The sequence below is a fragment of the Onychostruthus taczanowskii genome, unplaced genomic scaffold (genome assembly GCF_017590055.1).
Source record: "Onychostruthus taczanowskii isolate IOZ18803 unplaced genomic scaffold, ASM1759005v1 scaffold12, whole genome shotgun sequence".
Lineage (NCBI taxonomy): Eukaryota > Metazoa > Chordata > Aves > Passeriformes > Passeridae > Onychostruthus > Onychostruthus taczanowskii.
Genome location: NW_024498351.1, coordinates 15,960,806 through 15,986,751, shown reverse-complemented (window position 1 = coordinate 15,986,751; position 25,946 = coordinate 15,960,806). Strand labels below are relative to the sequence as shown.

The window sequence follows — 25,946 nt, the reverse complement described above, 5'->3', positions numbered from 1 at the left end:
CTGCATCCTGAAGCTTACTGATTGTCAGGCTGAGGGGGACTCTAAAGCAGCAGCATAAAGTTGATGTATTTGTTGTAAACTTTCCAGCATTCAAGCTTTATTTGTCCGAGTTTGATACTCCCCTCTGTGGGTGGAGAAGCCGAGGGACTGGCTGACGTCACCCAAAGAGTAGGGATAAAGTGCAGTGCCCACAGCTTTGGAATGAGTAAAACTTCTTAGGAGGTATAAAAGGTCGGCTGCCCTGTCTGGCAGGTGCTCTGCTGTCAGCAGCCTTCCTCCTATAGCTCAACTCCTCACACGGACCCAAGGAAAAAAGAACAGTAACAAGAAAAATCTGTCCACAATGCCACAAAATGTTGTTCTCCAAGGACCGTCACCCTGGGGATTCAGGCTCTCAGGAGGAATAGATTTTAACCAGCCCTTAATCATAACCAGGGTATGTACTCTTTCCATTTCCTTTCTTTTATTCCATTTAATAGTTGCTGTAGATATTTGTCTTTTACTTTTCTGGAGTTCAGAGATGCAGACTGTGAGCAGATAAAAAAGGAAAGCCAGCTGAATACTAGGAGTTCTTACAAGTTTTGTGTGACATGTTTCTGTGATTGGTCTAAGAGACTATAACTGCACTTCTCCTTCAGTCTCAAAATTAAATTCAAGTGCCTTGGCAGCAGAAAAATTCTGGCATGATTTTCTAGGCTTTCAAAATTACATTCAAACCTGCTAAAACAAAGACCTCGCTTTTATGCTTCCACAGCTAGCCTCTCTGATCACTGGGGGAGAAAACTGCTTGGCAGCAGCTCCTCATGCCTGGGAGTTTGTGCTTTGCAGATTAATCTGACTCTTATTTAACTAAACCAAGTTCTGTTTATTGCCAGCAAAGGCAACAATAACTGTTTTTACATATCTAGAAGTTTTCACTTTCATGAATGTTAAAAGAGTGAGTTATTAGAAAGTTATCCAGTCCTGCATATGAAAGAGTGTGGGTTATTTGGTGGGTTTTGCCATATTTAGAAACTAAAAGTTTACCTTGCCCTTCCTCCCCCATTAAATGTCAAGAATTTGAGCCTTCATTCTTTTTCATGGATTTTGAGATAGCTGCAATATAAAAAACCAGTGGCTCAATCAATGTAGCATACAACACACTGTCAGCTGCCCTGCACCTACAGATGTGGATCTGCTCAAAAACAGGATACATATTTTGAGAATTTCTATATTTTAAAAATTGTGTTCAATGCACAGCAGGCTAGAATTCATTCTCCTTATATTTCTGCTGCTTTTCAGGATCTTAGACATACCAAAGGCGTGTTCCATGAGCCTCCAAAATGCTATGGGGTTTTGTTTTGTTTTTTCTTTTTTCTTTTTTTTTTTTTTTTAAAGCCCTACACTATGACTCACTATATACACTTTGCCTGCTATTGAGTAAATGTCAAAAGCCTTGAAGGATTTATACCACTAGTGATGTCTTGCAGTAAATATGCTTCCAAACAAGAATCAATAGAAAGTTTAAGGACCATCATTTTACATATTAACTAGTATAAATTAACTTAGTGATTAATTCCAGATTTATAAAAGCATTAAAAAATTATGTATTTTAAACAGAAGTAAATGAAAATGCTATTATTTGACTGAATGCAGTTACATAACAACTACTCATAGAATACAGCAAAGCCTTTAGAGAAAGAGGAGACAGAAACACTGAATTAAAAAAAAAATCTCTGGATGTTTTGGGGCCTTCATTGCCTTTTATGGGCCTCTAAAAGAAAAATAGTTTCCATTATCTCTAATGAAAAATATTTTAGCGGTGTCTGGTTTGTATTTTCTTTGTGTTTAGATTAAGTGCAATGAAGTTTAAAACTGCAATAACAAAGGATGTTACTATAAATATAACTTTCTAAAGAATAAATTACTTTGCAGTTGACTCATACCTACCAAATGCCTCACAAGACATAAGCCATTGCAGAAATGCTCAAAATCACGTTTCAAGCAGTACAATGAAATATATATAAATACATATATATAGGGGGAAAAGGTTACATTTGCTTAGCTCAGGTTTAAGAATATTAACAGTAAATTTGTTCAAAGTTAGTGGTTTTGTTGCCACTGCATACATTTAGAAGAGTCCCTCATTAAATATTTATGTAATACCCCTTAAGAAATAGGAGCATTTCAAAAGATTCTCCAGTCTTGCCTCTTGGGGTCTAGGTGTTCCTTTTGTAAAAGTTATCATAAGCAGCCCATTCACACTAGGTTTAACTGTCCTGACAAGAAAAACTAAACAACAAATAGAAATTATTTTAAAATATTTTCAGAATAAAATAATTGCACAGATGTGAAGATTGGTTGGTTATGTCCTTCTTTCAACAAGAGACAGCTTTTATCAGGACTTGTCAAGAGAGACAGATGACATAAGAGATGATTATCCACCTGTCTAAAGAACAGATGTCACTTCAAAAGCTCACGTGAAAATTGTTCTGTTGTTTTGACTGTTTCAAGCAAATGCAAAAACTATAGACCATGATCACTGGGAGAGAGGAAGAACAGGAGGGGAGTAAAAATCAACATATTCAAATTCTATTATGGTCAGAAACAATAAATTAACTACAAAGACTGAAAACATTAAACTATTTGGAACTTTGCATAGATGCAAAGAAATTGCATTGATGAAACAGGAACAACTGAAACTTGTGAAGTTTGGAGAGAATGGTAAAATATTATCAACTCTAGATTTAAAGTTCTGTTTTATTTTTATAGACCCTTACCAATCACAATGCAAGTATTCATACTAACTCACTTTTATGTTTAGGCACTCTGTCTGAAGACATTCATAGTTCTCTTCAAAAAACACAGAGCCTGAAATATTTATGATGGTGTAAGGTCATAAGCTTTACAAGTCTATTATCAGATGCAGAGAGATTTTCTTCAGAGTTTCTTTGGAGACATTTGACCCTCATGTGGTTAAATAATCTGTGACACCTGAATGACCAACATCTATTTTTGTATTTATCCAAATCTAAGATGCCCAGGATACAGGAGTAACAGGCATACCATGCAGACACGGCCTGAGGAGCAAGGAAAAAATTTTCCCAAAGCAACACTAGAATCTACCTCATGAAGCCAGGGTGAGCAACAAACACTACTGTCACAACAAAATTCTAAGTGCTCAAAATACACAGTTAAGGTGTAACTAATAAGAAACAGCACCACTTACATTATTGAGGTGTCCACAATATCAGTATTGTACCCACGATATCTTGCACTGCACAGCATGTTCCCTTCCTATAAAATGTGATCAGCAGGGCAGGTGCCTGCTCTGCAGCTTAGCAGGCCTAGGCATGTAGAGCTCAGCACCTCCATCAAGGTGTTAAGGCCCAAGAGACATCTCAGGAGCTTAGCAACGATCAATTCAGCCAAGGAATAGGAAATACAGACTCCTGTGCCTTTCCCTCCTTGCTCCCACCAAATGATGGCAACCTCATTCAAACATCTATGTGGTATCAGTGCAGCTGCTGACAACTTATAAAACCCAAGGGATTTAGGAGCAACACGGAGCAGGGCATGTTCTGCTAGCAGCACAGCTGCAGGGGAATGTACTGTGCTAGGCAGACACACTACTTTATAAGGCAGGATCACTGTCTCAGGGCTTCGCTGCAGTATGTCACAGGTACAGCAGATGATTTGTTGTGACGTGTGAAACACATAAGCTGCAGAGTAATCTCCATAAGGGTTATACAAGCTAAGTTACTCTTGAGAGGGAACCAAGAATGGTTGGTTTGCCCAGTTAGGTATTAAAGCATCAACAGTCACATTGGAACACGAGGAATTCTGCTGCAGTTTGCCATTGCAGAGATATTCACAACATATTAAGCCAAATCAGGAGCAATTCCACTTTGAAGGAAGAAGAAGGATCATACCTCTAACCCCTGTCTTATTACAGTGGTATAAGTGGTCTCATTGCTGATCATTTACACTTGCAGCTGTTGAAGTTTGAGAAGTAGACAATTTTAGAGATTTCAGACTTAGAATTTATAACCAACTTCCTCGATTCATATTGAAACAGATTATTCAGGCACCCAAACACTTTGTTAAGCTCACAATACACTAGTCCATTCTTCTGAAGGGCAAGGTTGTATAAGTCTGAAGCTGGCCACAAGCACCCCTTTGGAAAGTTTGCCTGACTTGATAATAACACATGCATTGTAATTTGCTACAGTGGTATCAAAATAAGTTTACACATGGGAATGCAGAAAAAGAGCTCACAAAACAATCTCTTTGATCATTCAGACTCACCTAATGGAGATGGAAAGAGGAGAGAACGACCGCCCTTCACTGATTTTTGCCATTATTTCAATACTAATACAGTGCAACTCATAGTAAAAGGAATTTCTATTTGCCTTTTATGTTGACAGTAGTGTCCCCTTCAGAGACAAGTCTGCCAGCTTCACCAAAGCTGAGGTTCAGAACATGCTGGAAGTACACTGGGCAGCTTACTCTCTTCCTTTGCTGGAAAACTGTGAAACACCACAGCTGAATAATGTCTCCACAGTATCTTTTGCAGTCAAGACAACACATGCTTTCACTACAGCAGAAAATAGTGAGAAAAATTCTCTCCAATAGATTTTTCATTCAATATATGTCACAGATGAAAAAACTGCATTTGGAAATAAGACTGTATTGACTTTTTTTTTGCCTTCACACTGGGATTCATTTACTTACAAATAGGCAGCTACTGTTACTTTGCATGATCCAACTTGTGCCTTCAGCTGTTAGAGAGCGGAATTTTACAAGTTTATGTGCTACATGCATGAATTTTATGTTGCTGTCTAGGTAATCAAGACTTGCCCAAAATGGCAATACACACGTAAAGACGGAAATCCCACTCAGTGACCTAAGACCTCTTGTGTATGTGGTATGCGTGTAAGTGTTGTGGTGGCAGGAGAAGTCACCTCTTGCAAATAGAGGACTGTAATTCTAGAAGAAGCTTCAGTAACATCTAAGGTCATGGCCTCTCTACAGCAGTTATTTTAAAGCAAAATTATGTTGGATTTCAATCAGTTTCACAACCATAAGAAGTTTGTCAACTGGACAAAAAAAAAAAAGAAAAAAGCAAGCACAGAAAGATAAGCTTAGGGCTATTTCTGTGAATGTCACAGATGCTGGGATATGTACATAAGGTATGAATTGCACCACACAGACCATCATGAAGGATCAGGGCCACTGTTACTTAAATGCCATGGGATTTAAACCTAAGCACTTTAAGGAGTTCAGCAACACAATTTGTTACCAGTTCTTTTCTACTGATTGTTGTTGTTAAGGGGAAAACATAACTTTTTTTTCAAGCAAATTATATTTATAATGGCAGTAGAGAAATAATATTTAAAGATGAGTTACAGTAATTACAGAAATCAGAGTGGAAACTAATGCAGAAAGGTGAAGATAATTTCTTTCTAATTTGGAGTTATGATGAATAAAACATTCATATGGTTTCCTGACAACAGAACTACAGAGCCTTTGGCAAAATACCTCCTCCATCCAACAGGAAATAGGGGAATGTGATGAAGTTTATTTTCTCTATTAATTTTTGGGCATGCATGGTGATTAAGCAGTTACATTTTGGTCTTTTCAGATTACACCCGGAAGCAAGGCTTCAGCTGCCAACCTGTGCCCTGGTGATGTTATTATAGCTATTGATGGTCTAGGCACAGAGAACATGACACATAATGATGCCCAGGAGAGAATTAAAGCAGCTACACATCAGCTTTGTTTGAAAATAGAGAGGTACGTGTACACATCTGCCTATTTCTGAAAGAAGATACTACTCAATCAACAGTACAACTGATGGTGTAACTATTTAAAATAGTGTGAGGAAGTTTCCAAAATCCTTAAAATTACAAGCAACTAGACCTACCTCTTAAACTTCAGATCAAGCAAGAACCCCAGAACTCATTTTTGTAGGCAGAAAAAGAACAGCTTCCCTCAGGTAATTCACATTGTAATTCTGCTGACTGCACAAGTCCTCTGTTTACTGTCAGTAAGCAAACAGTCCTTCATATTTTGGGGAAATAATAAAATCCTCATCTAGTGTCAGTTGTTCAGTGACCTCTCTGCTCTAACACTCCCTCAGCCACAGGTGCTTATCACTGCCTCCTTCTCCCAGCCACACATAAAGCTGCCACTGCATCATCCCAGTTAGGGAAAACAACACCATGTCACGCTTTCATAAGGGGTGACAAAGGAATGAGTTTAAAGCAAATCAATCTCTTTGGTCACAACATATTAAGCCTAAAAATTATTCTCAAAGCAATGTTTAAAACAAAATTGAGAAACACTGTCTTACCTGAACTGCAGTAATCCAGAAACTTTTGTGTTCACTTCTCTCTACTAGAGCTCAGAAGAGAAACAACCTGCAGCTTCACATCTCCAGCTGAGTTTGCTCAGCCTGTAATCAGAATCACTTGGCACATTCTTTCAGCTGTCTCCAAAACTAAGACAGCCATGATTAACCTGAGGCTCTCAAGGAGGCACAACTCTTTATTGCAGCTGACTACAATATTTCTTTTGAAATACAAAAGTGTTTCTTTTTTTTTTAGAGAGTGTTGTTGAATTACCAGAGCACACACCATAGTTAAATATTCCTTCTGTTAATTCAATGTTCTCCTACAGACTGATATGCCATTTAACAAATATCTTGGGAAGTCAGTTTCAAGATGTGATAAATGTATATATAAAAGCAGCACCAGATTAATATTTAACATTATTACTATTCTACTTTAAATTTAGCTGCCACATTTCACTTTGTCAATAAAAACAGAACTGTAACTGATATTTTTGTGTTTGTTACTTCTGCCTACGTGACTGAAAGAATCACCTATGCAACTTCAATTTCCCCTTGCAAATACTTTGCATACTTAGATTGCACTTAAAACATTGAAAAGCAGGCTTGACATGAAAATTATGGCCTTTAAAAAAAAAAAAAGAAATTGATGTTTAGGATTATTACTAATATATTCAATTATTCATATAAAATATTCTGAGGACCCAACATTAATTCTAGCAACCATTAAAAAACCAAAAAAACTAAAACTAAAACTGAGCTAACTTGGTTAGCTCAGGCCAGAAAGTCACTAATCTTCCTTTCCTTTTGCATTTGGTAACTATTAACAACTTACTTCCCAATGTTAATAGCAAATGTAATTTTTTTAGAAGTAAATACATTATATATATATCAGTTACATATCATTGGCATATTTTTATGTCAAAACACTAAAAGAGTATAGAAATAGCCTGCAGATTTACAAGCTGCGTTATATTTTATGGGGACATACACAACTCTATAGGAATTCATATTATTTAAATTCGGCCTCTCTTACTTTCTTTCTAGGGCAGGAACTAAGTTATGGTCCCCACAAGTTGCAGAAGACGGCAGAGCACATCCCTTCAAGATAAATTTGGAAGCTGAACCTCAGGTATGAACTCTGAAAAGTTACCTAACCATTTTCATTTGCCTTTTTAAAATCAAAAAAATCTCTCTTGTAGTCATTAAAATTCTTTAACTAGAACTTCATCCATAATTAGCCAGTTTAAGCTCATATGAACCATCATGATTATGACATCCAGGAACACCATTTTATCTGACTCAATGTTTTTGATTTTTCAGCTGTAACCAAAACAAAATATTAAAAAGCTACAAAAAATTCTCATTTTCCTTTATGAGTCTACATATCACCATAGTTTTATTACGGAAATAAAATATGTCCTCTTATTCTGATACAGTTCAAGTTGCTTTGACTCCTTTAGAGACTCTTCGTCATATGAGGAAGTTCTTAATTTAGGAATAAATATAAAGTACCTAAGTGATGAAGCCATCAGATCACAAAATTCATTTTGATGTAGTCAGTTAAACAGGGAGATCTTTAAATGCTGGATCTCTTTACCTCCACACATTTTTATACTATGCCACAGAACTGAAGTTTACGTATTCACACAACATTCATGTACAGGTCAATAAGCAAATCACTCACCACTTCTGACTAGGAAAGTCTTGATTGCTGTATGTGACTGAAGCAAATCCAATCAATTGACAGCCATCTCTCTTTTCAAACTCAAAAAAAGAAAAGGCTACTACGAGTCAAAGCCTTCATATTGCTAATAGCGAATTAGCTAGCTACTGCTTACAACTCATCCTTTATTTCTTTGTCATTCCTCTTTAACCTACATAAACATTTGCTGTTATCTCAAGAGCAGGGAGAGAAGAATATTCTGCTGATCCTGGAAGGCCAGGTTCAAAGCAAATATGTCAAAGTATTTATCCTGTGATATCCCAGGAAAAAAAAAATGTAAGTCTAGATTCCATTCCAATAAACCCTGTGCAATAGACTTCCCAATTCTGTTGTCACAGAGATGCTCCAAACATGAATACAGCATTTCAGTGTTTTCTCTCTCTGTTCTTTCTGATTTAAAATTTGCATTAAGTGATACAGGAAACTCCACCAGAAATAATATAGCCTCTTCAGCAGCAGAAATACTATAGTGAAGAAACAAAACTATTTTAAATTAATATTCCTGTGGAAGAGCTAGAATACACATTAGATGACTAGCAATGAAACAAATTCACTAAAAAAGCTATACAGAAAACCATGCAGGCATGCATGACACAAGAGCAATCCCTCTGCATGAAAGCTGCATTCCTAAAAAGGACAGTTCCTTAAAAATAGATCACAAGATTTCACTAAGTGCTATTTGGCAGACTTTTGAAAAGCAGCCTCCATTGGGCAATCAGAAAAACTGTTTCTCCTAGATTAAACAGCCAGGATTTTCATTTAGTATATCTCTTTTTCTTTCCTAGGAAGTTCAGGAGTACTGAATATATTTCATAAATAGTAGGCATCCAAAAGTAGCAATGCTTGCAAGCAAATATACTAAAGCATTCCTGGAATGTTTTACATTTTAGATTAAGTTCTTCCATCTGAGTATCCATCACTCCCTGTGAAATAAAAATACATATAGCCTATTCGTCTGCAATTGCTGGAATTTAAAATTAAATTTTAGAGCATATTTAGTCACAAGACACAGGAGCATGTGTACCAGTATAGAAAACAGCAAAAGTTTCTTGAATCACAGATGACAAATTTTTGCACACCCACAACCTGTGCTGTCCAAGTCTTATAAGAGTTTGCCGAATTCTAACAATAAAAACAGGCACTGAAGCCAAGATGAATGGAGAAAAAAGCAATAATGTATTACTTTAAACATAGAATTTTTTTATCCAAAAGTATTGCATGCATTTACTGGTGTGCAGAAATGGAAAACCACTGGCTCCTATTTATATAATAACTGAAATTACTCAAAAGGTCATAGATCTTATAAATGTATCCAATTTTTTCACTCTCATCAAATAAACATTTTAAAATTCACTAAGAAAGTTAAGAGAAGTCAGTTATTTAAAACATTATGAGCCAACTAAAAAACAATAACAAATGATGACTTACACAATCTTCTTAATAAGTACCTAATTCAAGTTGGCAAGCTAATAAAGATACTTGCAAATGAATGGAAACCCTATTTTAAATTGTTCAGCAATGTGGCCAAATGTTTGGCCAAAGAATGCTTACTTTAGCATCAATGAATGAAAATAATTCTACAGATTCATGGAGATGGCTATGTGAAACCTGATAAACAATTAAATACTGTGCCCACATACAGCTATGGAAGAAGGAACCTTCACACAGTAGCAAACTTCTGAATCAGCCTGAGAATCTCCCAAAGGCCACCTGGAGACCGATACAGGCAATTGTCAGAGCACAGTGAGAGCTCTCACTATTTTTAAATCTGAGAAGAGGAAACTGAGGCAACAATTCTAATTCACAGCTGTAAGCGGCTGACTGAGAATCATTCTTGAAAGCTACACATTCCCATATAAAAAACAGCCACCCTGATTTTGACAGTCTGGAGCAACCTATAGTGTGATGGATAAATAATAGGAAATAGCAGACCACTTGAAGAAATACTAGTGCAATCACATTGTATTCTGAATAAAGGCAATTTATAACATAAGGTTCTCAACAAATATGAGTAGAAAGAGAAAACAAAACTATTACACGGCAAATTTTATAATAAAATTCTTTTTAAAATGCTTTCTGCTATATTGTCAATGTAAAAAAGTATGACTCACAAATGTTTTCTGTTATGATCACTTTAACCTCATTGAAAATAATTTTGTATTCATTGTCACAATTTCTTGAATTGTTTTTATTTGAACTTTTCTTTATTACTTCTATCTTTGCCTTTGAACATTTTGTTCAGTCAGACTAGTCTTTGGCCATGAAGGAGGTTATACATTCCTGGGAGATATATTATGCACATAGATAAGTATAAAAATCTCAGAAAAACACAATCCATTGCTCTAAGAAGTAAGTTTATAGTCTATTACCATTTATAATCAACTTTTGAAACAATATAATTGTGCTGGGCTAGTTCTGAGGACCTACCTCTCTTTATAACAGCACTCAAAGATAAAGATCTTAGCCACAAGATACCTCAAAAATGGACAGACACATTTGTGTTCCGTCACAGCAACTACCCCAAGGAATGCAATCATATCAGCTGTGAGGGATGCATTTCTACAGGCTTTTGGTGCTACATTATTTCTATTCCTGATACCTGTATCAATGCAAAAATGTAACTAGCTCCACAAAAAAATCAGTCAGTTGTGAAAAATAATTAATAAATTAAGTACTGCAATTCTCCAGTATTCCTACTTTGAAATTTCAACAACATTCAGTTCTCATTTAGCTTTTGAACTAAAAGAGGACTTTTCACAGATTCAATGATATCAAATAAACACAAGAGCTGGACTATTTTTGCTGCTGTATGTTCTGTCACTGACATTTTATATTAATAGATAAGTTATAAAGAAAGCAGAATTTAAGCCTCACTAACTGCAAGTTGTTTCACAACTGTTACATTGTAAACATGCTGTTATGCTGTCACATCTTCTGTTCATTTCTCTGTAAGAAATGAAATATGGGGATGAAATTACAATGTTCACAGTTGGTTTTGTTTGTTTTGCATCATACATGGATTTGAATCAATTTTAAATACTTAGACATTAATATCTTTCATTAAGTAGCCATGATCCTAAACTATTAGATTATTTCCATTTACTAATACATTTTGTTAACATCAATTCTGTTCTACCAGACAGAAAGAAGGAATTGCAAGTAAAACCTTTGTGCTCATTTATCTGATTACTGCTTTCAGTAGCCTCTTAAAGTGCAATGCTCCTAAACATTTTCATTTAAAAAACTGCTTTTTACTGTTTGCATTTTCCGGTTGCATATTCTATATATCCATGACTTTTCTTTAGTCCAATCCTAAATATATTTTGCAAACTGTTGCATAACAATTGTACTCAATACCAAACCCAAACTGGAGAACTGGAAAAAAATTCTATGATAATTGAAGTATGAATGACCTGTGCTATCTTAACATTGCAAGTTTAAGTTTCTAAGGAAAAGACCAATTCAGGTTGTAAAAACCTCTTTGTTAGAAACCAAAGCTTTTTATTCCATATGGATAGAAGTTCAAATGCTCTCAGAGAACTGTTTCCACAAGCCATCAGGACAAGGTGATGGACTGCAGTAGTTCATGTTCTTCACTCACTATGGAAAAAGGGCAAAAGCCCTCGGCAGACGACAACATTATTTTTTTTCAAAGCCCCTATTTCTGAGGCTTAGGAGTGGGCCTGAGCTGGAAGGGCCTCAAAGGACACTGTAATAATTATGCAGAATAAAAATAAGTGAATTTTCATGCAGTCAGAAATCTTTATCATTCCTGGCCAACCACTACGGAAGGACATTTTAAGATATCTGATAAACCATCAGAGATTTTATTTCCAGGCCGCATCCTTTTGAATTCCACAAACTGAGGAAATTATCCTGGCAAATGACAAAAAAGTATACAGGCAGAACACAGGCACACAGGCAGAATGATTTCAAATTTACCCATTTCTGGGTTTTACTTATTTATGATGATTTCACATTAAATTGTAGAGCAGTGCTATTTTTGATACACAGATATGCTTTAAAAATTGAATGCATTCAGAAGTATGTCCTCAATCTGATGTATGTTCAAGAAATTAAGATAAGCATACATGAAATGTTTTAAAAGAATAATGTAAACCTTGTCAAATCTAGTGACCAATATGAAAGGTCACTCTAATATTCATCCCTCCCATTTCTTCTAAGCCTTCTGCTTTCCTTGAGATGACAAATTAATGTGTATGGCTTAAATAATATATACAAAATTCATGGAAAAATATGCTTGCACCAGTTAAAAAATAGCAGAGTTGCAAAAGTAAAAATGCAGTTATTAACAATACTGGTGTTGTCAGATTTACTCATTGCTAGCTTTGGTGTGCATTGTAGCTCTGTGTGTTTTGTCTGCCTATCATGTACAGGAATTCAAGCCTATTGGTACAGCTCACAACAGAAGGGCCCAGCCTTTTGTTGCAGCAGCAAATATTGATGACAAAAGACAGGTAGTGAGCTCCTCCTATAACTCTCCAATTGGGCTCTATTCATCTGGCAATATTCAAGATGCGCTTCATGGACAACTGAGGGGTCTCATTCCTAACTCAGCGCAAAAGTGAGTATTGGTATTTACTTACGATACATCGTCATTTGTGGTATATCATTATCTGGTTTCAATTTAAAAGTCCAGCTCTTGCTGTTTTCTTCTGAGACTCAGGATACTCATTACCCAAAAAAAACTGTGATCAAGGAAGCATTTTTTTCCAACACCAAGAACTATCCATTCAGCTTTCTAGTAGCAATGCTGCAGGTAGCTAAAATTTGCCTTCTGCTTTGGGCTGCAACACTATCCTCCAACCTTCTCTCCTGTAAGTGCACTTTACTTTGCATGTTTCTGAACACTACAGTGATTGTATTTTGAGCATCAGGAATGAACAAACTAAACATGGTTACTTCACGGTTAAAATTTTTAAACATTGTTAGCTCCATTTAAACTAGAAAGCATTATGACTGAATGAGCATTTGTAGGCCAAAGAAAGCTATTTTATCTCTTTTTTCTTTACAGGATATCAACTACTTTGAACACAAGCATAATATTCGGCCCAAACCCTTCATAATCTCAGGCCGAAGCAGGTTATAAACTTTGACTGCTGTGCTGAATTTGATGCATGGTGTTATTTTTTTAATGGACAGATACTCACCATTGACAATAATTAAGCATTCTGATGCATTTGAAATTTACTTATAGTACTAGACAGCCTAATGCTGAAATTGAAAGCAAACAAGAAGAATTAAATGGTTGTCTTTCAGAGCTCAGGCTTGAAATTCAAATTTCTCTTTCCAAAAGAAAGTAGATCTACACTCAGTATAGTGTAGATCTATATAACTACAGTTATATTGATCAGAGTCTGAAGTAACTGAAGCTACAATTCAGTTTACAGCACAGCACCAGATATTGTACACTTACAGATCTCTGGCACTGTGAACTTCTTCAGACCAAATGTAGTGTAATTTGTTAACATGCTAAATAAAAGACAGATACATATATAGTATATATACATTTTTTATTTCATATGAAAAAGATATCCTACATAAAAATAAAAGATAGCTAAAGATAGAGAGTTATAAGCATTCCGAGATTTCAAACTTGCATTTCAGCAGACCTCTTTCCAGAGGACAATCTACTGCTGAAGTAAAAGTAGGAAAACTGATGTCACAGATTTGTAAAGTTCCAATACAGAAAATATTATATATTTATATCCATCATTTTAGTGTAACAAACCTCCATCTTAACTGGTGATGAAATTCCTCACTACAGAGGGGAAAAAAACAATGCAAACTCTGTGGCTAAAAAACACAAGGAAGCTCAAAAGGGCCCGAGGGATGAAATATATTATGATGTGATCCTTTATCCTTTTGAGCAGTAGCAGTTTGTGGGACCGCCAGGTACCACACAAAGCTGGCTTTGGGACTGATAGGTACCATTTTACAAGTGCCTAGATTTATGAAGAGTCAAATGAGTATAATCTCACAATTCAAAAATGAAAATGATGCAGTATTTTCCATGAAAGTGTTGAAGTAAATGGCCTTTTACCAGAATATAAGATGAAGAAAATAAACTGCAAAAACTACCTCACCAGCAATGTAACAAGTTTAAGAACTTCAGCTAGGCAAGGTCTGTCTGGAATTCTATCGCTGGGGAAGTCTGCACTTGCAAACTGCAGAACCTCTGACACAGGGTGTTACATCTAAAAAACCTCGGCTGTCACAGTTTTTCCACTACTTTTTCATTACTTTTAATTAATCCACTACTAAATACAGCAAAAAACCAAACCACCATCTCGGCTCTAAATATTTCTTTAGGACAGAGAGCATAGGCTAAATAGGACTCTGACTAAAAGAAGACATGATTGTGGACTGTAGGTTTGAGCCAATGGATTGGACATTGGACAGAATTTTGGACTTTACTCTGGTGAAACTAACTGGAAATTGTCTTTAATATATAACTATACGTTATTTTTTTTACCTATAATTTATTCTGTTTTAATAATATTTTGGCTTCACATAGCAAGAGTGAGAGTTGTGCTTTTTCTAGTCTTTTCCTGCTATGTTCCATTTACTAACACCATTAGCACTGACAAAACTTATTCTACTGCAGGATCTAATGGTGATATTGTTTCTTCTAAAAGGAAATAATGCAAATATATATGTTGCCCAGTGTGAATTTTTTGGCTAGCTCATGCTTGGTGATGATGCACAACTATATTTGCATTAAGGTTTGCCTACCATTTCAGGAATGCTTTTGTTTGACATGTCTTTGATTTTAAAAAAGTATATTTCCATTTAAAACTCTGAAAAGTGGTCCTACACAAATTCTGTTTTGAATCAAAGGGAGAATTTTGGGTTTTCTACTCCACCTGAGAGTAGCTACTGGGCAGAGTTCTGTACTATCAAACTGGGAAACAGAGCATTGTCCCACATTTACACAGCTTGGAAAGAACCACCCACAACCCTGATATCAGGCTGGAGGACAGAGATAAAGCATTTCTTGTCCCACAGCTCAGAATATCACATAAATGGTAACCAATGACTGTAGAAAGATCTGCTTACGTGCAGTTACAAAATAACAGTAAAGAAATACCCCATAACAAAGAAAGCCTCCGAGGTACTATGCAGACAAGACTGAAGTGTTCAAAACAGTGATACTTAGAAAGACTTCAAGTCTAATATTCACATTCTTTTGCCAATCTTTTTCCAGGTATGCTGAATTGGTGCACAGTTACTTCAGTCATGTCAAGCAACACTAATATTTTTTAAAAGTCTACCTCTTATTTTTATATATAAGTTATATGTAAAGTCTACTTCAAAAGCCATAAGATTAATTCTCTGAATTAACCCATTGCTCTTGTGAAGGACTACTTTACATTCTACTGGAAACACTGTAATTTAGAAAAGCAAAAGTAAGCCTGGATGTTTTAGTAACTTTTCTTCTTTGCAATGATGATCAAATACTTTTAAAAAAAAAATTGTTAAACTAGTTTTAAAAGATTCATAAATATCTTACTCTAGAATTTAAGTAAATCCAGAAAATGTCACATTCATTATTTTACACTACTTCATAGTAATTTTTCAGCACTACAGTGAGATAATTGTGAGGTACAGAACTGGAATGATGTGTCTAGGATTCTTCCAGTGCTGCAGGTGTTTATTCTGTCTCTGACATGAACAACTTACTATCCTTTTCATAGATTATAAGAATTACTCACTTAGAACAAAGAATTTTAGGGAGGCTTAATTATTCCTCAATAAAACTGTAAATAAAAATGTAAAATAATGTTATATACTGAATTATTTCACCTATCAAAGGATTTTTACTACCTTTAAAGAAAATGCATGCCAGGATTTTAAGGACTGCTTTATAGCTGGCCTTGATACTTTTTATAGGAAAGCTATCATCAATGACTACACGTACTTTTGCTTTTCTCTGCTTTCTGTAGTTTTGCTTTTTGGAGCTTGTTCCATTTATGCCTTTCAGCGCTGTTAACATCACCGTACCCCTGTCCTTTTGTCTTCACTCCCTGTAATCCCCTGCACACTGCACCCTTTCCTGCACTCTGGCCATGAACACAGTGGATGCAGCACTCCTTCGGGGCTGGACTGTGGCAGTGGGCGCAGCACCCCCTCTTCCATTAGCACGGTCAGCTCCATCTGCCCCACCGAGCTGAAGGCAGTGTCTAAGATGGCCCCTAATGTCCCCCTGGAAATGGAGCTTCCCGGTGTCAAGATTGTACACGCCCAGTTTAACACACCTATGCAGTTGTACTCAGATGACAATATCATGGAAACACTGCAAGGCCAAGTGTCTACAGCTCTGGGGGAAACACCTGTCATAAGGTAATTAGAGCGGCATCTATAATATTTATGAATACACAAATTTAAAATATGCCAAGAAATAGTATCACACAGTTTCTATAAAAAAAGAGGAAAAGGGTTAGAGAGAAACCAAGTAATTTATAACCATTCAATATTCACTAAAATATTCGTAATTTCTGGGTTTTAACCCAAAGTATGAAAGGAGTCCTTCAGAACATACAAATAAATATTTCATAGGTAATAATCTTAGAATTGTAGCTAATAAATAAAAAACTACTACTACCTGGACTATTACCTGGTAGTAATAGTATGCTACCTGGACTATTACCTGACTGACCACTTCAAGACTCCGATTCTCTCCAAAATTTAAAACTTTTAAATAAAATATTATATTTATCTAATAAAGATTTAATAATTTCATCTTATTAATAATCCATAAAATAATAAAAAAATAAAGTTTATATCTGCTGTTGAAATTCAGGTTACGAAGATTAGGAAATATTATAGATGGTTATAGTGTTCTAGATACTTAACTCCCATTCTAGACAACTCATTCAGTACAACTAGATCTTGTATAAAGAGAGACAGAATTTACTGTAGGCCTCCAAATCCATGTCTGACTTATGAATTTATTCACTGCACAACTAAAGTCAGGTAGGAGCCTTATGTATATGGATAACAATTATGATTATACAAGAAAAAGTTTTAAAGCACTATTTATTTTTTTAGGAAACAATTCACCATTTAGGTTGCTTTATCTTTACCTTTGCATAATAGTAACCTATTTTCCTGTTCTAGAACAGTACTTAAGTTAATAATTCATAATGTATATGGCATAAAGATAAGTACTAATATTTTAAATAAGCAATAATCATTGGCACCAATGAGTCTTCTTCAGCACCCTGCAGAATTTGACTGGTGCTAACAAAAAAAAATGTTTATATAAAAGTATTTAGATTCATCCTATCTAATGAAAACTGTAGTTCATGAAGTCTTTTCAGAGTGAAGTTACTCTATTTCGTGAATATTTATGCTCAATCAGAACAATCAGAGAACAATAAAAGAAAAATTTGCTGCTGGATTATTGTGAAATAATGGATTATGCCCAAAGTAATCAGATTTCACACTGCCTGTACATCGCCTACTCTCTCTATGCAGGTGTGAAATGTCTCTTACTGTGGGATAGTTTTCACTATGAATGCATCAAGGAATGTAAAATGACACATTTGTGTCTGGATTCTTTTGCCTTCTTTATGTAATTGCACTATTACTTGCCTTATATTTATAAATATTTTTGTAAAGAGGAGAGAATTCAGGGGTTTAATTAAACATTGCCAAGAATAGTAAAAACTACACTTCTATTCATTAAAAGCTTCTGACAAGAGAAACTGGTAGTTTTTTCACCAGCTTAAGATGGCTCAAAGAAATCTACTGATTGATGAAGATCAAAAAATTCACATAAGCAACAGGGGTCACTGTCCAGCTGCTGCTGCTCTTACTGGGCCATTTGGCAGCCTGGATGCTACCCTGGGAAAAAAAACCAAACCATTTAAAGAAAAACTCTGTCTAATTCTTTGTGGACAGTAGGAAGCCAGCTGCAACAAGAAATTTAAACTGGACATTTGTGTGTGTAGCTTGTGTAGCTGTAAGATAACAGAATGCATCAAATTAAATTTGGATGCTTCTGATTACCCCCAGTAAGTATATGAAATTTACAAATGCTACATATTCAGTCTAATTTCTGTCATTGCATATAGTCCTCTGCTCTTCCTCTTAACTATTTAGGATGCCATTTATCATGAACAATTCAAAATATTCAGCAAAGTTTAAAATGCCATGAAATATTCTCAGTAAAATCTTTGTCTCACAGGTCATTTGAGATTCAACCATCAACTCCTACTTGGACAATAAATTACTTTATATTTTTATTATAACATAGCCACTGCAAAAGAAAGCCTTGTCTTTTTATTAAATTAAGAAATAGAACATCCATTTTTCAGTATTCACCTTACAGTGTTTCCTATTTTGCGATACTTATTTCACTCCTTTTCGTAATCTCCATACATTTAATAAATAACAATTCTCTTACCCAAATAATCCCTATATTACCTAGTGATCAAGCTGACTTAGAAGTCATGTTCTCCCAAAAGATTTGACTGGTTAGGTTTTGCCCGATCTTATGTAAAGGCATGAGCTGTGATTTTAACAACATTCTCGAGGGCAGCTGCTGCAAAAAGGGAACTTCTGGATACCATAGCAGAGAGCACCTGGTAATGCAGCAGATGATTACTGGAATGAAACTACTTTGAGATTAAATGGCCTTTTCTCAAATGCCAGTAGAGCCAAAGCAGTAATTATGGAAATACATTAATGAGTTTCTAGATTTATTTTTGTAACAGTTGCACTGATTTAAGTTTTTTCAGCACTTTTCAGATCAAAAGAAGGCTATATAAAGCAATGTTACCTGGAAGAAAGCTTCTCAATAGTCATAGGAACATGTCTTTATGTTTGTTTCCTGAATCATATTCTATGCCTGGTAGAGACATTGCTTTAGAGTTATGTTTGATAAACTGTTTTTATCTGCTCTTCCTTCTTTAACACAGTGACCCATCTCCCAACTCAATGTCTCAGTCTGACGTGTACAAGATGCTGCACGCTAACCAGGAGGAGCCCAGTCAGCCGCGCCAGTCTGGCTCCTTTAAGGTGCTCCAGAATTTAGTCTCCGAGGAAGGTGGTTAATAACAACATATTCTACCTGTTCAAATAATTTTTAAATGTTTGTGGGAGGGGGGAATCCATGAAGAAAATGAGAAAGATTAGAGATACAAGAATTTCTGAAAGCCCAAATAATTCTGGACCTTATAGCTACCACACCAGTCTCCTGCCATTTCCCATCCTTGCTTGTACAGCAAGCAGTCTCCTCTGTGAATACAATGCAGTGCTGATCACATTTTCCAGAATCTCCTCTCAGATTTTAAGACTTTTAATATCCAAAGTTGAGTTTAACTGAATAAAGTTTCATCTGCAAGAATTTCTGGGACGAGCTGCTTATACTTATGAGACCAAGAAAGATAACACCCTCTTCCACACCTAGGGAAAAAGGAATTTAAACCAACTCCTGAAATCCCCTTAAAACCTATTTCCTCTTTATTATAAATAAAACTGAAGATGACAATACAATTTATAGTCATATTTCCTTCAAATGAAGAAGTTTAGAAAATAAAATTATTAAAGGCTGCAAGTTTATGATATTTACAGTAAGCACAAAGAGCAAAATACAACCAAAATTAACCTAAAAGGTAATATTTGAAATTTTAATGTTTATATATCAATATTTACTAGAGAAGGAATAAAGACATCTAATTGTTTACATATATATCATTGCGGGATTTTACTTAGCATTTTCTTGTATTTTGCTATTATTTTGTATTCATATCATGTTACTAATCTTTCCAAATTGTTGTACAGTTAGTTATATAAATAAGAAGCTTTCTGACAATAGGTCTTGATTATGTCATGTTTCTGTGTTAAAGTCCAATCCTTCTCCCTCTCTGCTATATCCAAGACCTACTCTCAGAGAATTAAGCGATGTCCACGAGGCAGAGAGCATGGCATATGCAATCTCTTTTGGACTTGCTTTTGGCTACAGCTTACACAATATTTCTCCTGATTCCAAAGAGGTGGAATCTAGCCTACTAAACTTTTCTAGTGAGACTGCCTTGTTTGTTCATGTAAGTGAAAGCCTGTAAATACATCCAGAAGTGTAGGTACAGTAGAGAAAATACAGAAAAGTGCAGAAAAGTACTTAACTGCAACAGATGCTTTTATATTAGCCTGTACATAACAGGATTGTTTTGTTTCTCAGATGGGCGCCCTATGGGAACAAGAAGTGTGAAAGCACCTGTAACAAAGACACCTACTGCCATGGCTGGTGTCCAGAAAGTGCCACTGTGTGACAAATGTGGGAGTGGGATTCTGTAAGTTCTTTCTTTTTAGTTTTAGAAATCCCCAGCTCAAGCACACATCATCCTCAAACACCACTGCAAACTACAGAAGTGCGTTCCCATAATGCTGCTAGAGAACAGACATACAAAAATATATTGTTCTAAATGTCAAATTATAACCTGTACCTTCAACAATTTTAATACAGATTATATAAGTTGTGACAACCTACCACTGAGGTCTTAATTGAGATTTCTCAGGACCTTTTGCAAGTCAACCATTAATTACATAATGAAACCAGCAGTTACCCATGTTGTGCTGTGTCAGGCTGTGAATTCTCAAAAATTTCTTGTTAATGCAAAGCATCCTTCTCCCAACTCAATGGGAGTAACCAACAAGCTCTGTAGACCTGTTTTCAAACTATCAGATTTCTACCTGATTAACATCACTAACTTCAGCAAAGAACACAGATAATGATGAAGTGAGAAAACACAGACATGAATAAAATGCAATGTGGTTTTCAAAGTCTTTTTGTCACCCTTTTGATAGGTTAGGTTGTGCTTTCTGTCTTGGAACCAAACCAACATATTTCTTCAAACTCTTCATTTTCCAGTGCTCGTGAACTATGTGATCAACTCTACAAGATTTTATGTTGCCTACACAAACTCAGCATCCAACCTCAAATTATATAGTAGTTTCTAAAACCACAAGATGAACAACTATAAAGCCTTAAAATAAATACCTAGAACATACACTGTATCATAGAACTGAATGGTTTGAGTTGGGAGGGAATTAAAGATCATCTGGTTCTAACCCCCCCTACCATGAGCAAGGATACCTTATAATAGTCTGAGTTGCTGCAGTTTTTCTCATTTTAAATTCATATTAATTGACTGGGGCTTTTCCTTGTTTATATACAGAGGGACAGTGGTGAAGGCACGGGATAAATACCGGCATCCAGAATGCTTCGTGTGCTCTGACTGCGATCTCAACCTGAAACAAAAAGGCTACTTCTTTGTGGAGGGCCAGCTGTACTGTGAAGCTCACGCCCGCGCCCGCATGAGGCCACCAGAGGGATACGAAACAGTCACGGTTTACCCAAAATGCTAGTCCTAGGTTAACACACAAACGTATGCATGCACACAAAAAGCCTTTACCAGCTTAGAACTGCAGTACGAGTGTCAGGACTTCTGCCTAAATCCAAAGTAGCAGCTTTTAAACCTTTCCCTGTGGGATTCTGAGAGAGGCAGAAATCCTTGTTAGCCAGCAATAGTACATTATACCAGCAAAATTCTGCTAAAATATTGGTTTTGAAACTGTCAATATAACTCAAGGAAGTATAAACTAAAACAGTTCTCCTGGAATACAAAAAGTGAAACAGCTGACCTATTACATGAATGCTACAGCATTATGTACACATATATATATAACATACATAAGTGCTGTAAGCAAGACATTATTTTTAACATAAATTAAGTATTTGTGCAAACACCAACACCATCAAAGTCTTACAGGCTGGGCCGCTACAAAAGTAGAAACTTGACAGATTAGAAGAGCAGCAATTTTACATGTTTAGTACAATACAAGCAGTTGTTCGTGTCTGCTGTTATTCTACTATCCTTAATGTATGCCCCAAAGATGTTTTGCTTACTTTGCTCTGAATTTGGGGTTATAGTACCTTAATTTTCTGATGCAGCAACTCTGATAAAAATAAATGTCAAGTCACACAATAAAATGGTTAATATAATAAAGACTGGTTAGTATGAAGCAAAGCAAAAGTTCTATGTTGTCTTAATGATTTTCAAATTATATCAACTTTCACATCACTTTGCAGAAAATTGTTCTAAGGCATGCACACACATAAATTGTTTTTTTGGAAAAAGAACCTCACACTCTAATCGGAATTGTGAATTCATTGTGAATTGAGAATGAAAACAAATTTTAAAACTTTTCTGCAGAAAATAATACTGGATTTTTGTATCTCCATCTTCCAATTTCCACACTAGAAACAAAATCTATGACAGGGAAATATCACCACAATATCTTTACTGATGGTACATTAAAGCTTGGACAATTTTAAAATAAATGTTAATTAAAATATGCAAAGGCAAGGTATTTTATTAAAAAGCCTGAGGAAGTCCTAAGGAATAAAAAACCAAAAAGCTGAAGGAATGTGGGTTTGTAATCAATTTCTGAAACTTGTCAAGGACTACATTGTTTTCTGGTAGGTGCCAGCCACATAAACACACGTAACAGTTAAACCATACTTATCACTTTTAGAAAACATCAAACCAAGTCATAAATTCTTTATTGGGGTATTTTGAACCTGCTCTAAAGTAGAAAAATCTACTAAATTTTATATCAAGTCCACAAGACTAGCAAACAATTAACAACCCAGAGACAAACAATCTTATGTACTTTTCCAATACTATAATGTAAGAAGCCTATAATACAAGTAGAATATGGAATCAAAATTAATTATACATACTTCAAATTTATCTTAAAAATTCACACTTCCCAAAGATTTAAATACAATGTCCACACATTCAAAGACTTTTCAAAATGTCTTAAAGTATTTTTTCAGAACTCAAAAGTTTTAAAAATGTGTGTGTCACTGCATTTATTACCTACATTTCCATATCAAATGCAGAGATTAAAAAAAAAAAAGCGTTGCACCCTTTTCAAGGTTAGTTCCTGAATTATTTTGTGGGCACAAAATACAATTCTGCTCCTCAGGTATCCTGGAGGAAATGTGTAGTATTAATATTTTTCCATTGATAAAGCTCATAAATCTGAAAATTCTTTTGAAAATAAGAGTGCGCATAATGTCTATTTTTACAAACTTTAAATGTCATTGCTGTTTTCAAATGTTTGTTTAATTTCTATGTCTTTGTGGAGTAACTAAAAGTAAAAATAAATCTACTACATATGATACATATTCTGTGTTTCTTTTCATCTGGTATGGAAAATGAGGAAGTGTGAGCATCAAGTGACCTGACAACAAAAGAGGTTTGGATTTCAATCTGAGAGAGCAGCGTGCTTTGGCTTGACCAGATCCCTGGCAAGAATGAAAGACAATTTTTATATTAGGCATTTGAGAACACATCCAGGGCTTTCTAAAACAGAATGAGATCATGTGCTTTCCAAACTGAAGACTCAAAACTCCTCTTATAAGAAACTGCAATACTCCAAATGAGGAAGCCAAGAATAACTTCTGAAAATACATAGATTAATATGTTTATTAATCTATCTAGTTGATTATATGTTACTCTTGAATCAGTGTTCCAAGACAAATGCTTTCGGTCTTTTAAGTAATGCAGTTTTGCCAAAAATCTGAAATCTTAGTAAGTACTCTAAAGTAGTTAAAATAAACTGGTTTTTCCATCAACTAAATAGCTTCCTTCATTTTTTCAACTACTTTTCGTCTCCTAAAAAATTAGACTCATACTTCTGTTCAGATCAGAAGTGGGCTATTGAATGTAAACCCCCCACTATTCCCACTGACTGCATTTTGGTTCACGTCACGCAACTTCAGAGTGCACAAAGTGGTTTCCTTCAGGATGAAATTCCACCAGAAGTTGTGATCTGGGAGCACTGCTAATGCACACCAACCACTAATGGGAACTCAATCCATAGAATCAAACTGGAGCTGAATAGACCATGCCTGAGACATGCGTTAAGGCAGATGCCTCAGTATCAACTGATCTGCTCCTACTGCATCTCACTGCCTTTTAAAACATGCCTGGTTTTAAGAATTGATTGCAAGCTTCATAGGGGAAAGGCTTCTTAACAGAAATTAAATTACTGACTGCTTATCCAGTCTCAGAAACTGGACCTGATTTCAGATGTGTCAATCTCAGAGCTGTTTGATCAAGATTTCTGGTTCAAATTTCTATAAACCATATCAAAGAGCATAACTCTGCAGCTGCGTATAAATCTGACTTGCTTGTAAAAGACATGTACTTGATTTGAATTCCACTTAAGGGTCTTTTTCACAAGGACAAGACCATTATCTTCCTAGGGGGTTCATACATTTATAAATGAAATGGTGGGAGATAAAACATGTTTGCTGGCATGTATCCAGCAAATTTTCTCTCTGAAGGCAAGCATACTCTGCAGATTTATCCATTTCTGTTTCTTGTTTTTGCTCCTGTCATCCAAGCAAGCTATTCAGATAGTTTCTTTGAAACTGTTAACGAGAAATCTCCACAAGCAGATTATTCTTATGTTTTTGTAAATGCATGAAGTTTTGAAATTAAATGCAAGTCTTCAGTTTATGGTCAGTACCATCAACTAAAACCTTTGCCTCCACAGCATATGCTGAATAAAAAAATGTTATCTACACAATGAATTTACAAAGGATTCTGTTTCTATATATGGTAAAGCACGTTTGTTTTATCGTTCTCAGTGAGTGTTTGTAGTTACACGCACTCTACCTAATCCTCCCTCTCTGCACACCAGAGCAAGATCCAAAGACCAGTAAAGCTTTTAGGAGAGTCTTGAAATATTGTATATTACATTACTTTGAAAAAAAATGCTCTCTTTGGCACAAGAGAGGACAGTTGCCCAAAATAAACCTTTAAAGAAATACTGGTTTATACAGGGTAGACAAAATGACAGTTGTGTTAGAGTGACAAATCACAAAACACAGAAGATGTAGAATAGTTAAAGATTATTACTTTTACTCAGAAAACAAAATATTCCCTAAATACCAACAGGATTCTGAGAGCAAAAAATCTCTTGCAAGGTTTTTACAATTTTTCTTTTCATGTTACTTTTCAAAAACAGATTTTTATAGATTACTCATTCTCTGTATAATTATTTTTAAAAATAGTATATTCTTGAGTTGAGACATTTTTAATTATCCTGTAAAAACAGGAGTTTATAAAAAGTTAAATATTAATTAGACTAGATATCCAAGCAGATATGACTGGTATAATATGTTCAATGGCAATCAAAAAAAAAAAAAAAAGGAGAGAAACAATAAAATAATACATGCAGCCAATTGTCTCTACATATTTAGGCCAGAATCAAGTTTCTGTATTACAATAAAGAGCAATGTTCTGATTTTATGCAAATCGTGTAGAGTGTCAGTAGCAACACTTTATACCCCTGGCACAAAGCACAGATATATCCATCACTTGCAATGAAAAAAGAATCTGAGTTTCCCAGCACCAGCTTTGCAAGGTAATTATGAGGTACTCACAGGCTGTGCACAGGAAGCACAGGAATAGGTAGTTTTCTATGAGGAAGAATAAATCTCAAACAGAATCTATGATTGAGCAAATGACAATCAGTCTTCCATTCTACTTACAGACAAAATATCCTTTTCATATATTGACTATTCCATTTGTGTAGGAGTCATTGAATGCATTATTAACAAATTAATGCTATTTAATAATCATATTTCTGAATAAAATTTCTCAATTTTAATTGGCAGTGTCACAAATAATTCTCACCACTGCTTTACTTTATGCAATTTGGACTTCTAACATTTTTACTCCCATATCTTGCACATTTAAGAAAGTTGTGAGTGGAATAAAACTGCCAAATATGAGACACTTAACTAAGACACTTTTATTCTGGCTTTCTAGTATTTTCCAA

The 25,946-nt window shown here is 35.3% G+C and overlaps 1 protein-coding gene across 3 annotated transcripts; it reads left to right on the top strand.

Annotated features, from left to right (window-relative positions):
- PDLIM3 (PDZ and LIM domain 3) lies at positions 1 to 23,276 on the top strand. Of its 3 annotated transcripts, XM_041427927.1 has the most exons (8): positions 19 to 436; positions 5,624 to 5,775; positions 7,379 to 7,463; positions 13,093 to 13,160; positions 16,158 to 16,421; positions 19,004 to 19,131; positions 20,266 to 20,377; positions 21,263 to 23,276. In XM_041427927.1, exons 1-8 carry the CDS (start codon positions 344 to 346, stop codon positions 21,450 to 21,452), a joined length of 1,092 nt encoding a protein of 363 aa, XP_041283861.1. In that variant the 5' UTR covers positions 19 to 343; the 3' UTR covers positions 21,453 to 23,276. The 3 variants fall into 3 exon arrangements, with proteins under 3 accessions (XP_041283862.1, XP_041283864.1, XP_041283861.1); XM_041427928.1 differs by lacking the exons at positions 13,093 to 13,160; positions 16,158 to 16,421 and adding an exon at positions 12,455 to 12,642 and having other exon boundaries at positions 1 to 436; XM_041427930.1 differs by lacking the exon at positions 16,158 to 16,421 and having other exon boundaries at positions 12 to 436.
- The last annotated feature ends 2,670 nt before the right edge of the window (positions 23,277 to 25,946 follow it).